This window comes from Thunnus albacares, chromosome 22 (assembly GCF_914725855.1).
Source record: "Thunnus albacares chromosome 22, fThuAlb1.1, whole genome shotgun sequence".
Lineage (NCBI taxonomy): Eukaryota > Metazoa > Chordata > Actinopteri > Scombriformes > Scombridae > Thunnus > Thunnus albacares.
Window position 1 is genome coordinate 24,930,720 of NC_058127.1, and position 17,602 is coordinate 24,948,321.

At 38.9% G+C, this 17,602-nt stretch overlaps 1 protein-coding gene and 2 long non-coding RNA genes across 6 annotated transcripts in view; 1 reads left to right on the top strand and 2 right to left on the bottom strand.

Annotated features, from left to right (window-relative positions):
- The first annotated feature begins 254 nt into the window (after positions 1-254).
- On the top strand, positions 255-16,459 carry aco1 (aconitase 1, soluble). The gene is made up of 21 exons (XM_044340601.1): positions 255-363; positions 1,931-2,063; positions 2,179-2,347; positions 4,439-4,576; positions 4,705-4,774; positions 4,858-5,041; positions 5,488-5,627; positions 5,723-5,894; positions 6,236-6,336; positions 6,421-6,537; positions 7,812-7,971; positions 8,070-8,205; positions 8,826-8,910; positions 9,197-9,353; positions 9,854-9,978; positions 10,123-10,227; positions 10,998-11,140; positions 11,623-11,770; positions 12,656-12,778; positions 13,711-13,896; positions 14,002-16,459. The coding sequence occupies exons 2-21, from the start codon at positions 1,955-1,957 to the stop codon at positions 14,116-14,118; spliced, it is 2,685 nt and encodes an 894-aa protein (XP_044196536.1). The 5' UTR covers positions 255-363; positions 1,931-1,954; the 3' UTR covers positions 14,119-16,459.
- Positions 3,492-5,815, bottom strand: LOC122973234. Its single transcript, XR_006399928.1, has 4 exons — positions 5,666-5,815; positions 5,482-5,567; positions 4,447-4,564; positions 3,492-4,022 (listed from the first exon to the last, which is right to left on the bottom strand). It is a non-coding gene; the product is annotated as an uncharacterized LOC122973234 (long non-coding RNA).
- LOC122973233 overlaps positions 5,823-17,602 on the bottom strand; it is a 38,089-nt gene continuing 26,309 nt past the window's right edge. Inside the window, exons 11-13 of one of the 4 annotated variants that reach the window (XR_006399924.1) lie at positions 9,816-9,919; positions 8,120-8,273; positions 7,924-8,015 (exon numbers count right to left, since the gene is read on the bottom strand). This is a non-coding gene — a long non-coding RNA (uncharacterized LOC122973233). Of the gene's footprint in view, positions 5,907-7,923; positions 8,016-8,119; positions 8,274-9,815; positions 9,920-17,602 lie in introns of those variants that run through there. The other 3 variants (XR_006399926.1, XR_006399925.1, XR_006399927.1) reach the window with 3 other exon arrangements.

The window sequence follows — 17,602 nt, forward strand, 5'->3', positions numbered from 1 at the left end:
AATTCTGATGATATTAGTTACATTGTCTACTGGATTCTACCAGTTGTTGCAAATAATACATGGAATATTCTGCCAATAAAAATAAAATATTGATTAATTCTTTCGCTGGTAGTTTCCAGTGACGTATTTTATGTGGCAAGATTGTTTTTATTTTTATGTGTTTTTAATTTGGGTGTACTGATCCTTTAAACGCTTTAAACATCAGTGTATGGAGGTGATGCTTTTATTCAGAAAGGATAAGTCGGAAGAGAAATTGTACTGCTACTGGAGGCGGATCAGTGTGGTTTGTATGAGATCAGGCTGCTGACAGTTGCAGGCAACACACGGCCGTGATCTGCGGTGTCTCCTCTGCTGCTCACACAAGTAAGTCATTAAAATCCGACGACATTTAACTAACCGTTTTATTACTGTTTTATTACTGTTTTCCAGTAGTTTAACGTATCTAACGTAAGTTACAAGATTCGCCCTCGCGTTGTCATGCAGAATAGTTCAGCTGCAAGCTAGCTAACTTTGCCTGTCAAATTCAAAAGCTTCATGTCTTTATGTTAATACTTTATGTTAAATATCTACCAGTAATGTTCATAAGACTGTTCCTTTCATTTAATGTTTTCATACAACACGTATGCGTTTGTAAATGTTAAAGTTTAACCATGAAGCTAATGCTAACTAACGTCAGAGGGCCAAGTGAAGTTAAAGGGTAGTGAATGGTGATAACAGTATAAATGCAGCACGAATGAGTGACTCGCTTCGTCTTTTTTCTGCACTGAAGGTAGATTAAACACCATATTGGAGTTTAGATTAGAATAAAAAATATTCACAGAAAATTAATTTTTTGCTCAGATATGAGCAGAGTTGAAACATCATTTGTTGGCTGACAGTTACTTTTTTCAACACTAGTACCGATAAATTACCCGAGTTTATGTCCCGATACGAAAATTACACTTTTTTGACTCTTTGTTTACCAATGTAGACTTTTTCTTTTTAAAAACAAAAATATATTTAACTAAATAATGAAAAGTTGTAATCATGTTAAAAGCTACCAGTACAAGAGATTGTCGTAAATAGGCAGAAACTTTCTAGAAATCAGGAACTATAAACGAAATATGACCGGACATCCGATGCTCGCTACCTAGTGATGATTTTGTTGGTACCAAAAAAGTACAATGGCTATATACCTAGTCCTGGTCATCATCAATACGTTTAATTTGATTAATTTCACATAGTTACATCAGATATGTGTCTGTAAAAAGCTCAATAGTGGTGGTGGTGGTTGCTCTGGCCATATTACGTCACAAACTGACGTAAGGATCATCATTTTGACTTTGCACTCTGCAGTATAGTTGTAGCCTGTATTTCAGCGAGCCAGTCAAGTATGTGGCCATTCAGGATATGTAGGTTCAGTAAAGTGCTGTTTTCAATAGCTCACCTTTCACACAGATAAGGCCTGTCTCAAGGAAATCACATGTAGTTGAAGTTTAATTTTTCTTATTCAGTTTATGAGTGAAATTACCACAAGGTGCAGCTTGTCGAACCTGCACCAGCATTTCACAGTTTTAACTTTCATCAGATTGCTAAAGAGGTTTAGTTATGTAAGGTGGTTTGTAAAACATGGGCCCAGAGTTCACTGACCCTCAGCCTTGCCGTCCTGCATGGACTGCAACCTAAGCTAAGCTAATACATTTCCAAACTGAACATGGAGGGACCTCAGATTGTAGACTAGGCCGCATAAATAACCCTGTTTCACTCTGTAATAAGACTCTTAACATAATTGTATTCATTTGATCTATATGTGCAGTTAGTATCTATGAAAGGTAGAATAAAAAATCATGAAGTTTGTGTAAATAGAATATTTGTTTCCTTTCATCACTGCTTCAGTGTTATTGTACCTTGTTGAGAACAGGCTTACATTGCTTCTATTTCCTCTCTTTAGATTCGTACGGACCCATAGAGGAGGATGTCTGGGACTATGAATAATCCTTTCCAACATATTGTTGAGCCTCTGGACCCCAAGGTCCCAAACCAGCAGTTTTATAATCTTTCCAAACTTGGAGATCCCAGATATGGTAACAGCAAATCTTGATCAAATGTTAATATGAAAGTTCTTGGTCACTGGAATTGTGTAGTTTTAGTAGCATATATTCCAAAGAGGTTCACTGTCTGAACACACCTGTTCCTCAGACCGTCTGCCGTTCTCCATCCGTGTCCTGCTGGAGTCTGCTGTCAGGAACTGTGATGAGTTTCTGGTGAAGCAGTCAGATGTGGAAAGAATCCTCAACTGGAAGCAGACCCAGACACAAACTGTGGAGGTACCATTCAGGCCGGCTCGTGTCATCCTCCAGGACTTCACGTATGTCTGCACCATTCTTTTGTATCAGACTTTCAGTGAGTTGCTACTATAGGTTGATCGAAATGTGTTCAAACCTGTAGAACTTCTATTTGTCAGTCATGGGGAGCACAGTGAAAGCAGTTGTATAATGTCTTTTTCGGCTCTGGAGGAACTTGTCAAATCTGACAAAATAACCCTGATGATGTCATAGTGATGTCATCAGGGTAATTTCTTGGGCTTGGGCTTGGAAAGTACAGATTTGCTATAGAAAACTTGCGTTACAAGCTGGAAAGTTGGAATATGAAAGATGTGGGAAATGTAGGATCTATTGTTTTTGGAGCTTGACCCATAGTAGGGACATAAGTCAGGATATCTCTGCCTCTACTGCACACATTTCTACTATTCTTTCTGTAATCTGTCTCTCGTGAGTATCCAAGCTTTATGGACATGTAATACTACATTGTTAGAGTACTTTTAAACTTTTAGTGGCAGGGGCACCTCTGTGGCTTATGGGTTAAGACACTGGCCATGAACTGCAACATCCTCTGCTCAAATTTGGCTGCCTGGTTCGAGGCGGGTTTGTGATAAGATGATGATGAAGGATTAGATTAAGTATTGCAATATTCTTTATTTTTATTACAGTCAATAAATCTCATGTGCAGACCAAAACCAACAATGAATGTATTCTACTAACAAGTATTGTGTGTGTGTGTGTGTGTGTGTATCCAAAGCCTGAGACATATCTTATTCCTCTGTGCCACAGAGCTCCATTGTTGTCCAAAAAATATTAAAAACACATCATTGAGCCACACTGTTGCACCAGGTAACGTGTTCCTATATGACTATGAAATATTACTAGAGCACCAAATGTGGATTAATCCACAGCTGTTAAAAATATTCCCTGTCAAATGCACTATTTCCTCCTGTTTGTGTTTGTTAAAAATGAGTCCCAGCTGTTTTAGAAAATTACACAAAATAATTTATCCCATGTGCAAGACCAAAACTAGACAAATATGTTTGTCAGTGACAGTGTATTACATAGTGGTTGTCCATACAGGTATCATATATATATATCTCACAACCGTCTGTGGGGCGTTTGTACATTTGACTGACAACCCCCTTTGCTGTGATATAATCACAATATACCACTGCTAGGAGTGAGATATTGCTTTATACATTGGTTACCAAATGTTACAGTATAGGCACAATTCCAATAAAAACTGTTTTTATGAAATTACAATTACATTTCAAGACTCATTTACAAGAAAGCAGATCCCTGCTGCCTGTGGTTGTTGTGCAATCTTAGTAAACTGCTAAACTGATGTTCAAGCTATTTGGCAATCTAACCGCAGTTTATTTATTCACATTGACTTGAAAGTTTAATTATATGTCGAAAAAATGTCACTGGGGTCACATTGCAAAGTGTTTTCAATAACTTTAGGCCCACTCATTTTGTTAGGAGATGCATTGCTTGATGTTGCAAGTATGCTGCCCCACCCTCTCTGGTCCCTGAGCTTCAGGTGCCAATAGTTCTGGAGAGAGCTCTCACATTAGTGCCCGCTCATAGACTTTATCTCTCCTGCTTCAAGACCCACATCTGAAAGCTTTTGCAGCATGGTGTTGATGAGACAGTGGTTGGTGTAGCTCTGTGTTGTCCCGGCTTGCTAACAGATTGTGGGGAACATTTTATCGGTAGCTGTGGAGTGATAATTAAAAATAGAAGTGTAAAAGGTCTGTTAAATGTACTAGCTGTAGTATACGCTCATTATGTCACGGCTATCAACCAGTCGGATTGCAAGATTTTAACTACCTGTTTTATAATATGAATTTAACTGTTTAAATTTATGTTCCCACCACCTACAGCCTTGTATGTGTTACTCAGAGTTATGATTCATGCTATCTGTGTATTCATTACAAAGAATTAGCGAGGTCCACTGTGAGGACACAGAATCTTGGCTCAGGTGTATGTATTGTTATTGAGATAAAGGTGACTGTTTATTTCAGGTGACATCACCCAGCCTTGATTTCCTAGGTAACTTTAGCCCGATTTAAGGGATGATTATCATCTAATGATGATGACATTGACTGGACTAACTCAGACTTGCATTGCAGTGGTGTACCTGCTGTGGTGGACTTTGCTGCCATGCGTGATGCTGTGATGAAACTAGGCGGCGACCCAGAGAAGATTAATCCTGTTTGCCCAGCTGACCTTGTCATCGATCATTCCATCCAGGTGGACTTTAACAGGAAGTAAGACCAGGTTCATCAGACTGGTACCATCATGGCACCATCAGCTGATGCATACTGTAGTAATCTGCAATAAAGTTATATGCACGTATTTTACTGCAATTTAATCACACTGGCTCTTTTTCCTCAAGGTCAGATAGCCTTCAGAAAAACCAGGACCTGGAGTTTGACCGCAACAGAGAAAGATTTCAGTTCTTAAAGGTATGAAATGTTAACAATTATTAATTATTCTTTGTCTAGAAGGGATTTCTTTAGCCTGTGAATATGTTCTCTCTCCTTCCCAGTGGGGCTCTAAAGCCTTCAGGAACATGCGCATCATTCCTCCCGGTTCAGGAATCGTTCACCAGGTTAACCTGGAGTATCTGGCCCGGGTGGTGTTTAACCACGATGGGTACTTCTATCCTGACAGCCTGGTGGGCACAGACTCCCACACCACCATGATTGATGGCCTGGGTGTTCTTGGCTGGGGTAAGCTAATCTTTCTTCACCAGACTAGTTTAAGCTCAACACTTACCAGGAGTTAATTTGTGATCAACTATGAACTTAAGTGTGTGTACTTCTCCTCACCCTGCGCCATCTACCTAATCAGTAATTAATCTGTTCAAAAACAGTAATGTAACAATGACAATTTGTGATTTTAGAGATGTTCGTAGGAGTACTCTTGAATTTCATCCAGAGTGAGGCTAGCTGTTTACCCCATTATCTAACCACATAACCACATTATCTCATGTCTGAATACTTAACACACAGACATGAGATTTATATCTATCTTCTCATCTCACTCCCGGTGATTTTGGTTGTAATACCTATTGCATGCTGCAGTACAGTAAGCTTCTAGTTAATGGTAACATGAACATAATGTGTATTTTGGTGTGATCATGAAGTTCTAAATAAGTTTGTGGTACAACCTTCAGGTGTGGGTGGAATAGAAGCAGAGGCTGTGATGCTGGGTCAGCCAATCAGCATGGTTCTGCCTGAGGTAGTTGGATACAAGCTGTTTGGGAGTCCAGACAAGTTCATTACTTCCACAGACATCGTCCTCACTGTTACGAAGGTAATTAGACTCTGCTTGCTCGTGCAGCTTTTACCCACTCCTGTCATATCCAGCATTGTTGACATTACATTCTTCCTCTCCTCTTGTGCTCTCAGCACCTCCGTCAGGTGGGTGTAGTGGGGAAGTTCGTGGAGTTTTTCGGCCCGGGTGTGGCTCAACTGTCCATCGCTGACAGAGCCACCATCGCCAATATGTGTCCAGAGTACGGAGCCACAGCAGCTTTCTTCCCTGTGGACAACATCAGCATTCAGTACCTCGAGCAGACTGGTGAGTGCCCAGCTGTGGAGTATGGAAAAAAAATCCTGTCATGTACTGAACTACAAGTTTGATTTGACATAAAATGTGGTCGACTTCAGGACTATCAATATACTACACATTTGGTTTTCCACCATATTTGCTTATTTGAAACCAGCATGCAGTAGTGATGTAGTGCTACACAGTTCATCTATACTGTTCCACAACTTCACGCAACATTTTGACCTTAAACATTTCTTCATGCATGGCACCCTCTGCAAGTTAACAAATGGATACTTCATTTCTTAAAACACCTCTGTGATTTATCTAAAACGGTTATTTTCTTCATTTTTGTCTCCTTTGTCTTGATTCAGGGCGAGAAGTGGAAAAGCTGTCTTACATTACAAAGTACCTGAAGGCAGTGTCCATGTTCAGAGACTACAATGATGTCTCTCAGGATCCAGATTTCACTCAGGTCAGCCTTGACATCATTATGAAGTTTTAGCAGTTTCAGCATTTGAATGCAGTGTAACTGAACTACCATCACTGTCTCTTTCAGGTTGTAGAGCTGGACCTGAGTAAAGTGGTTCCATGCTGCAGCGGCCCCAAACGACCTCAAGACAGAATTCCTGTTTCCACTATGAAAGAAGACTTTGAAACGTGCTTGGGAGCAAAGGTAAGTGTCACATTATGAAGCATCACATGAAACACAGGAAACAAAACTCACTTTCTCCACCACCACCAAATAACTTTTTGTTTTGTTAAACTTAGCCTAGTGGAAACATAAGTGTTCACTGGGTGGAGATGTACACATCACTAAATTAAGAAGTTGCACTACACAAACTAGTTCTTGCACAGAGATTAGTTGTTACTAAATATTTACACCCAGTGACAGCCAGATGTAACTGACTGACCCCAACTAACTACTGACTAAAATACTTTTTGTAGACGCAACACACTTTCTTTAGTAAAGATGTTGGAAGATGTTTGGGCCTTGTTTTCACTTGTCTTGAATTTATTTTCTCTGTCTTAGAAAAACATGTTGCAAGAGCCTTCAGAAACTCCTGCCGATTAAACTTAGAAAACTAAACACAGACTTACTATAAACAGACTTGAAGACACTCCCTAGCCTGACAACATTAATGTTACAAACAACTCATAATGCAAAAACAATCTCTGATATTGTGAACATGTAATAGTCTACTCTTCGAATATAAGACGACCCCCAGTTTTTCAAATGTAGTTCCAGAATAAAATACTGTCATATATTTGGGCCAATACGATAATTTTAATAAATTATTCGGCCTCCTTAAACTGTTATTTTGGGTAGTTATGTTTGTATAGCTTGTGACGTTAATGTGACTTCTTGTTTACATAGTTGTTTGCTTTTGATTGGACGGCGCTAATGATGTTTCAAAGCAGCCAATTACTTAACTAAGATGTTTCTTAAGCTTTAAAGGTGCAACCCAATTTAGTAAATCACTAGTTTAAAACTAGCTAGTAGAAGAACATAGTGATTTTTATAGCTACTTCTCAGATGGGTTGAGTATTGAACTTCAGTATTTTTTGGTACCAAAAAAGCGAGCATCAAATGTCAGATACATAATCTTGTTCAGTGTAATCAGATAGCACTCGATTTAAATCATAATCTTGCCAGTTTTAGATTATTTTATTTAAGTTCTTTTATGGCTGTATGTGTTTAAAAACCTTTTTAATATTCTTTCTTGCTTCCTCTGTAAAACAAAATAAGGGTTTATAGGTAAGGGATCAGATAAAGTATTGTTTTGGCGTCGGTGCTGAAACTTTGTATCAACAAGTGATACCCAGCCCCATTTGTCAATAATAGCTTTAATTTGATGTTCAGTGTCTATAACTTAATTGATGTTATTGTCAGTGCACTGGTTAACTCTACAACATAACTCACTTCACTTTATCTTGTGCTGTTTTCAGCAAGGCTTCAAGGGTTTCCAAGTGGCCCCTGAGCGTCACAGCATTGTGGCCCCCTTCCAGTTCAATGGAAAAGAGTATCAGTTGAGCCATGGCTCAGTGGTCATCGCTGCTATCACCAGCTGTACCAACACCAGCAACCCATCTGTCATGCTAGGAGCTGGTGGGTATTCTTCACTTAATAACATTTGTGGAATATCATGGAATCTGTGGGGAGGCAGAGATAGGATAAGATATTGAAGATGAATTGTTTTCTCTCAGGACTCCTTGCTAAAAAGGCAATAGAGTGTGGCTTGAGCGTGAAGCCTTACATAAAGACCAGCCTGTCACCCGGCAGTGGAGTCGTCACCTACTACCTGAAGGAGAGCGGTGTCATGGACTACCTCTCTCAGCTGGGGTAAGCTGCTGAACTTACTTCAATCAGTCACCCGTCTGTAGTAGAACAGATGATCCCAAACTTGTTCACTGGTGTGTGGAAGACAGAGACGCGTTATGTGTTGTTTACGTGTGATGACTTAATTTAAAACATTTAATTTGCAGAAGTTCAGAGTTGGGGTGGGCAATATGGATAAAATCTCCTATCACTGTATATGTAATTTTATTTTGAAATAGAGATTTACATCATGATATAGTATAGAGATATTAAACATACAGCCACCTTGGTGGAAAAGCTGTCAGTGATTACACAGTTTGTCCACCAGAGGGCACTGACTGTTTACTTTTTTCAAAACTGCAAAATGTGAAACTCCGTACATATCACAGTTCATGAAAAATATAAACGTAAAGATCCTTATGAAAAATTGTGTCTATGCTAAATGAGTATTGAATAGTGTTTTTTTTTTTTTTTTTTAATCTCATTGTTACCCAACATAAAGTGTGTGTCAGTATGTAAGGCCCATACAAAAAGAGCTTGTATCATGTTCTCTGTTCCACATGGCAAAGCCAACTGAAGTTTATATGAAGCTCTTTAAAGATAATATTCAACCATTGAAACAATCATTTTGTCTCTCCTGTTAGCTTTGAGGTTGTTGGCTATGGTTGCATGACGTGTATAGGCAACAGTGGGCCGCTCCCAGAGCCGGTGGTGGAGGCCATAACTCAGGTACCAAAGGTTTATATTAAGAGGCTCCACTCCTCAGTCTGTATTAAGCTGTTTTTCTTCCTCATCTATCTTTTTTTTCCCCAGCATTCCTCACGCTTACATGTCCTGCGGTAACAGGAATATTGTTTTGTCCATTGCTTTCTTTAGTTTTGTTTGCATGTGCTTTTACTTGATCTGAAGTATTTCTGCTCTCATTTCACAAGCTAAACAATAACACATTTCAAAACACAAATACATAGTCTTTTCTATGATCTGAGGTCTTCACAGTGATGTGTGTGTGTTTCAGGGAGATCTGGTTGCTGCTGGAGTTCTGTCAGGAAACAGAAACTTTGAAGGGCGTGTCCACCCCAACACCAGAGCCAACTACCTGGCTTCTCCTCCACTCGTCATTGCCTACGCAATAGCCGGCACTGTGAGGATCGACTTTGAGAACGAACCCATTGGTGAGTGGTTTGGAGAGTAACTAGACGCAAAAAATGTTTGGGTTTTTTTGTGCCATTAAGTAACAGTTGAGTACATAGTGTGCTGGTGGAAGCTTCAACCACAAAATCTGGCTAAGTGCTCAACCGACCAGGAAACAGATGTCATTATAAATGTGTGCTGGATGGAGCCAAATGTAGAATCTAAAGGTTACTTTCTTCTCTCAGCAGGATGCTGCTGGATTGGATACAGTTTTTTTTTTTTTAGTCTTTGGATTTAAAAATTACAGTTACACAACCAACAGTTATAATGTGATTTGACAAGCTAGACATTCAACATAGCTTCTAGGGTGAATCTATGAATGTAAGACTGACTCATGGATGCAGTACATGAAGATTCATTCTGTTTTAGACTAGTCATTTTTAGGCTGGAAAAGAGGCTGGAAAAGAGAAGACACAAAGGTGGTTGACGTTTCTAATACTCACAATTTAGATATTTTTCTCCTTTTTGTGTCTTTTTGTAGCCATTAATTCTGAAGGCAAAGAGGTTTTCCTGAGGGATATCTGGCCCACACGGGAAGAGATCCAGGCTGTGGAGAGAAAGTTTGTCATTCCATCAATGTTCAAAGAAGTCTACGAGAAGATTGAGGTAGAGTCAACTTTTAATGCGATAGCTGTTAAAGATAAATGTTTGTCATAATGAGTTGTGTGTTAAGAAAATGTACATTTTTAGTAAACGTCCTAACAGTCAGATGTAAATGTGTGATTGAATCTTTTGGTTGTGTTGTTGCAGAAAGTGAATGAACGCTGGAACTCTCTGGTCGCTCCATCTGACAAACTGTATACCTGGGACCCCAACTCAACTTACATCAAGTCACCACCGTTCTTTGATGGTTTGGTAAATAAACAAATCAATACATCTTCCCGAAGATGTACACTGTATTTTTGCAATATGTTTAAAAGAATACAAATTTAAGATTTAAAATCCAATTTTATTTGATTGTTTTATTTTTTATTAAACTCTAAAAAACAATGAGTGTACTCCTGATAGCACTATAGACCACAATTTGAAACTGGATTTTTCAGTTGAATGTTAACAATGTCCAGATGTTTGCTCATTGCCAGAGAAAATAAAAAGGCTTGTTTCATATTCATGTTTACAAAAGCAGGATTCTTGATTTCTTGAGAAATCTGTTATAGTCAAAATCAAAACCACCGGGTGGGATCTCACTTTCAAATAGACTCTACACAGCAGTCAGAGGTTGCTGGTCAGCTGCTCTGGTTTCTGGCAAAGGTTGTGAAAAAATAAGCAAAATTAAAAAAAAAAAGATGCAGTAGTCTGGTTACAGTGTTTTGCTTCGGAGTAAACTGGAAATGATTTTTCAGGTTTTCATTTTCATTTTGGCAGTAAGTAAGTATTTGTCAAACATAAAATGAAAATTGGAATACAACATGTATATGGAAATAGAAAATGAAATTTCTGTTATTGATTAAATGATTTCATCTGGACTTCCATAGTACAGTACTACTGTTACTAATACTACTCATACCTCAACGATTAGTACAACCATTACTATTTAAGGTACAAATACTACTGTTACTTTTGTCAGAGGCTGATCATTATTTTTTGGCCACGACTATAACTTGTATCATCTTGCTTTCATTCAGACCATGCAGCTGCAGCCTCCCAGGTCCATAAATGACGCCTACGTGCTGCTGAACTTTGGTGACTCAGTCACCACAGACCACATTTCTCCTGCTGGGAACATTGCCCGAAACAGCCCTGCAGCACGCTACCTGACAAACAGAAGGTGAGTCCTGACTGCTCTGAACTGTGAGGAAGTATTGGCAGTAGTGTTTTATGTAGAAATAGATGTCCACATTTCAAGATAACCCCAGAAACCATTAAATGTGTTTCCACCAAGGAATAAATGATCCAGGGTCACTGAATGGTTTGATGAGTATGACAATGATCATATGTTATGGCCTTCACAGTAACCAGATCTCAACCCAATTGAACACCTATGGGAGATTTTGCATTGACTTGTTAGACAGCGCTCTCCACCACCATCATTAAAACACCACATGAGGGAATATCTTTTGGAAGAATGATTTTCATCCCTCCAGTAGAGTTCAGAGACTGTAGAATCAATTCCAAGGTGCACTGAAACTGTTTTGGCGGCACGTGGTTGTCCAGCACCTTAATAAGACACTTTATGTTGGTTTTTCCTTTAATTTGTCACCCGTCTGTACATAAAAGCTTCCTGTTCCACACTGTTATGTGTTCTGACAGTTTGACCCCACGTGAGTTCAACTCTTATGGCTCCCGTCGAGGTAACGATGCTGTAATGGCCAGAGGGACGTTCGCCAACATCCGCCTATTTAATAAATTACTCAACAAGCAGGCACCACAAACCATTCACCTGCCAACTGGAGAAACGGTCAGCATGCTACACCTTTCTACCACTTTGTAACCAAATGTCATTCACATGTTGTGCCGCTCTTTGATCTCAACTGTGTCAACTGTCTTTGTCTCCTTTTCATAATAAGAAGTGACCACCATACAGTAAACGGTGTGACTTTGGGCTGTCCCAGATGAAACTTGACAATGATGAGAGAGTCTGAAAGTCTATAAAATGTCTAAAATTAGTGAAACATCTCCATCATGTCCAAGCTGTCTCCAAATATCTTGTTTTATTTGACCAATTCGTCCAGTAAGTGATTTAAAATTGATGACAGCAAAAGAAATTTCTGACTGAAGGAGACGACAACACAGTCATGATGTTCTTTGTGTTAACTGATCACTCCTGAGCCATCAGACAGTTCTGCCTCACAGCAGGCCTTTTTTTGGCCCCAGCAGCCATGAAGGAAGAGCTATATTTAGACCTGTTTCCTCTTTTAATTGAAACACAGGTAAGTTAAGTTCCTGAAATAGTCTCTGGGTTCCTGGAAAAGATACTGCTGTGAAAACAGGCTAAATGTGACTGCTGTTATGAATCATGTCTACAAACCAACCAACTGGAACACAGCATTAAATGACACATAATACATAAACAGTGCCAGCGCTATGGTCAAAACTTTTTGCTGCATTTTCAGGACATAACTGGTAGAGATGGATGATGTGAGTTAATAACATGTCTCTGCTTATGTAATTTTTTTTCCTATTTACGTGATAGTGCTATGATGAAACAAATATTTTTAGACTCATCTCACAAATTCCATCTAACCTGCACAGCGCTGTTTATTCCTCAAGCAAAGAGTTCATCTCGCCTACATGATGTGAAACGCTACAACTAACTTTTCTGTATTGTGCCCTTTTTGTCCAGATGGATGTGTTTGATGCTGCAGAGAGATACCAGCAGTCTGGAGTGCCTCTGCTGGTTCTGGCAGGGAAGGAGTACGGCTCGGGCAGCTCCAGAGACTGGGCAGCGAAAGGTCCTTTCTTACTGGTAAGAGTCACATGTCCTCAGACCCTGTTGGATTTTATGAACTCTTGTCCTCGTCCTAAGCTTACAGATGAGCAGCAGGTATTGTGTGAAGGTCCTATTAATGAGAAAGAGTTATATAAAGCTATACAGTCTTTTCAGAATGGCAAGGCTCCCGGTCTAGATGGGATACGTGTAGAGGTTTTTAGAGCCTTCTTTGTCGAAATTAAGGATGCCTTATCAGCCTGCTATAAATTTTCTTTTGAAGTAATCTAATTGTCAAAAGAGGGGCTAATTTCCCTGTTGCTAAAACATGATGCAGATGGCCAGGCAAAAGATCCTGTGAAATTAAATAACTGGAGACCCCTAACACTCTTGTGTTGTGATGCCCGTATTTTAGCCAGATGTATTGCACTGAGATTAAAGCAAGTCATTCAGCAATTAATACATTTTGACCAAACAGGTTTTTTTACAAGGCCGATTTATAGGTGATAATATCAGGCGACTCCTTGAAATCATTGAGTGTTATGATGAGAATAATCTGCCTGGTTTGATATTTATAGCTGACTTTGAGAAAGCCTTTGACCCTGTTAGCTGGAAGTTAATATATCAACCTTTGCAGTACTATAACTTTGGTGATTGTTTCATCAAATGGGTTCATGTCTTGTATCAAAATCCGTTTAGCAGACTTAAGGTCCACTTACTAGCTTTTTCTAGCATTTTCAACTGCATCTCATGGTGTCCATCAGTCAATAATTTGCTCAGTCATCATCATGTGACTGAAATATGAAACCTGGACAACTGAGCAAACTCCACTGAAGACCATGAGATTTGACTGAAAGCTCTAGGAAAGGCAAGGAAGTGGACCTTTTTTCTTTTTCTGGTCAAATCTGTGTTTTGAATGTCAAGTATGAACGTCCACACTTAAGTTTTTGCGTGTGCCTTTTTTTAATAAGGGTATAAAGGCAGTTCTAGCTGAGAGCTATGAGCGGATCCACCGCAGTAATCTGGTCGGGATGGGAGTGATCCCTATGGAGTATCTATCAGGAGACACTGCTGACAGCCTGGGACTGACCGGCAGGGAGCGCTTCACCATCATCATCCCCGAGCAGCTAACACCCCGCATGATAGTCGACGTGAAGGTACGTTAAGAGCATTCAGACTCATTATTTTTACCATTATTATTTACTGTTATTTTACTGATTCAGGTGAGTTTGAATGTGATTTTTCTCTTTGTGTTCTCACAGCTCGACACAGGAAAAACATTCCAAGTGCGGATGAGATTCGACACTGATGTGGAGCTGGCATATTTCCACCATGGAGGCATCCTCAACTACATGATCCGCAAGATGTCCGAAAACTAACATGCCAAGTACAACAAAGAAAGAGAACCGTTCTTCTCAGCTACAGTCCAACATGGCAATACCATAGCGAGTTCAAGTAATGGTGTAATGACACAAGAATGCCGTCCGAGAATTATCCAATTATTGTTCACGTTTGGTGCCATTAACAGAGAGCTGAAAATTACCCTTCCTCATTTTTGAGAATGCTGCTACTTCTTAGAATTACAAAGCAGACTAGCTGGAATACATGAGGTGTGAATATTTAGTTATGGTATTCAAGGTAGGATGATGCTTGATTTTAAAAACACAATAGGTAAAACAGTTTTTTTCGTCTCCACCAGATGTCCTCCAATATTTCATTTTCCTAATATGAACTCATTCCTACCTGCTCTCTGTGGGTGTGTGAGGGTTTCAGAGACAGCAGTGCACTACAGCTAAACCAAGGTTTCTTTCAAGGTTTCTACTACCAGGTTTTGATACATGGACTATCATTCAGTACCACTCATTGATACTTGAGTAAATCAGCTTCAGACGGGAGCTTTGCTCTGAACAGAGAATGGCTCTAATTTAGAAAAAACTCAGTGGTTGTTTTATCAGTCCTGACGGGGGTGAGATTAGCAGAGTGGAAAACATGGTTTTGGGGAAATTTGTGGTTGTACATGAAGTTTTGTCTCTCACATGCAACATAGCTCTCCGGCCAAAATCCAACTAGGGATGTTGTGGTTACACTGTCTTAACCATTCGGTTACCAGACGCCTCTCATTGATGTAATTTCTGTTCTAATTTTTTTTCTTTTTCTTGCACAGTAATCAAAAGAAACTGATAAGCATTAAAGAAGAAGAATAGTAGTATCAATGAAATCCTAACAATCCCTACAGTGATTGGAGAATAACTGATAGATGATTTAATAATAAGTAGTCCTAGTTTACATCATCCTGCTAAATCTGCTCGTTAGAACTGATGGCCAAAATTACATAAATAAGACCCAAGTTGTAATAAACAAAAATTGTTCTTGAAATATCAAGGATTATGTTGAGAGTAAACATTCATCAACTCCACTTACTTCCTTTTTTCCTGGTGCTTTCAACCACATCTCATGATTTTTGTGCCTCCCCGCCAGAGACAGACGTGGCCGGAGGCATCATGTTTTTGGGTTGTATGTCCGTACATATGTACCGTTCTCATGAACATGATATCTCAAGAATGCCTTGAGGGAATTTCTTCAAATTTGGCACACACATTAAGTGATTAGATTTTGGTCAAGGTCAAGGTTACTGTGACCTCACGTCTGTCCCATTTGCTCTTGAATGTGATACCTCAGGAACGCCTGGAGGGAATTTCATTACATCTGGCAAAAAACATCCACTTGAACTCAAGGATGAACTGATTAGAATTTGGTGATCAAAGGTCAATATTCACTGCGACCTCACAAAACACATTTTTGGCCATAAATCAAGAACTCATATGCTAATTAGGACAAAGTTTCACAAATGTCTAATAAGGATAAAATGATGAGGTGATGACATTTTATATCCAAAAAGTCCCTATGTGAAGACATCATGTTTCTCACTGGAAATTATTCACTGGAATCATACGTGTAAAGTGATAACTTCCATTTTGCCAGAAAATACACTTAATACACTGGATGTAAACTGCAACTTGACTGGTTGGCAGAGGCATACACCCAGAGGTGGTATTTCTACTTTATCTGTGGATGGAGTCTGCTCCAACTGAACTATCTCTGTGACAACTGAGCAAACTTCATTAGCCAATAAAGACCATGAGATCTGGTTGAAAGCTTCTGAAAAATCCAGCAAGTTGACCTTGAGTCAGTTTTCTTTTTTTAAGGAGCACTGTTTATTGGTGGTGGACTAAGAAATCATACAAAGTGTGACCTGACAGAGAGAAGAATATAATTCTGAAATACTGTATTACAATAATGGTTACCTTACATTGCACATGTGCTGCATGACACCATTGTTACCATTTCAACCCACTTCAGGTTGTCAGTTTTATTCACAACCAAACATGTTTTTAAAAATTCATGTTTCTTCTAAACCTCTTTTTGCTCTCTGTCTCTCATTTAATATATAAAAATACGCCTGTTTGTGTGTTTGTTCAGACATTCCATTGTAAAGCTGCTTTTGCCATTGTGTCAAGTTAATGTTATTGACTGCCTTAATAACATATCTGATCATCTTGATTCAAAGATGTTTGTGTCCTCTTGTATCTTAAAAGACTGATTATTTTGATTTTGAAGACAAAATCATGTTTTTGTTTAACAGTTCAATTAAAATCTGTCTGAATGCATTAAGCCATAGAATACTGATAAATAGAATAAAAAGTGATTTCTTTTTTGGAATGGTTTTCTTGTCATTTATAGTTTATGCCTTACTTTAGCATTTATTGATTTCTTTTTCCAAACAGATTTTTTCATTTTAATGTATTTGAATAAGAGACCATGCACAACCTTAAACATAAATGTTGCCAATCTGATGTACTGAGGCTGATCTTGGCAAAGCTCTAAACATCAAATACCAGCATGATTACAAGACTGCTGGAATGCTTTTTTTTATAATACCCTGGAGAATATGAACCTTTAAATAGTCCTCAAAAAAGCTCTATTCATCCCATAGAGAGGCTACAGGCTGGTTATAGAACCATGCTCTCGCTCATCCTAGAGTTCTTTCAACGGTTTGGACAAGAAAGTGTGTTTTTAAGCCACTCTTTATCTACTGTACAACTTTCCAAAAACTCAGGAGGCAAGTAGGGAAATGAGAGTTTTGTGGTTGGCTGAGTGATGTACTTCCTACTGTGTGAGTGGGAGCTTTTTCTATAAAGTCCAATTGCTCATTTTGCCCAGTAGAGGGTGCACAGAGCAGGTTTAGTGTGATAGAGAACAGACTATATAACCGGCATTGATGTGTCTCAGTTGTACTAACAACAAGCTTTTACTTGATTTGATAAACTGGGGCATAAAGTGCAAGAGCTTGGAAGGTCCTAAGGTGGTGAATTTCAAGTGTGGACTTGCATAGTTAGAGCTGTGTATTCATAAATCAGACATGCCTTGAAGCCTGGTTTCTCCATAAAGTTATATGTATAAGTTAGAAAAATAATTTTCAATTCTTTGATAGTAGTACATATCACATACATATTATGTATCTAACATATTGTTAAAGCTACAGTATATGATGCACTCAGTAAAATATTCAAATCCAAGACGTGGTTTATGCAGGGCACTAACAACAATTTTAGGAATACTGAAGCCAGGTCCCTCCATCCCCCTGCCTCTGAGTGTTCTGAATAAATACAGAGTCTAATGTACACATGGTTGAAGGATATGAACGGAAATGAAATGATGCAACAAAAAATGTTGAAGTTGCAACATGTTTTATATTTTATGTATTCAGATGTTCAAATATCTATTCGATTATATTTTCTGTAAGTTGTAATTCCCAACATTAAGGTCTAAATGGGGTTTCAGGAATAAACCTCTGGTTAGGAA

What these genes read in the sequence shown, in the direction of transcription:
- aco1 (XM_044340601.1), top strand. Translation starts at nt 1,955, where the DNA reads ATGTCTGGGACTATGAATAATCCTTTCCAACATATTGTTGAGCCTCTG. An exon ending in ACTTGGAGATCCCAGATATG is followed by an intron (nt 2,064 to 2,178) that starts GTAACAGCAAAT and finishes CCTGTTCCTCAG; the next exon opens with ACCGTCTGCCGTTCTCCATC. An exon ending in GCATGATAGTCGACGTGAAG is followed by an intron (nt 13,897 to 14,001) that starts GTACGTTAAGAG and finishes GTGTTCTCACAG; the next exon opens with CTCGACACAGGAAAAACATT.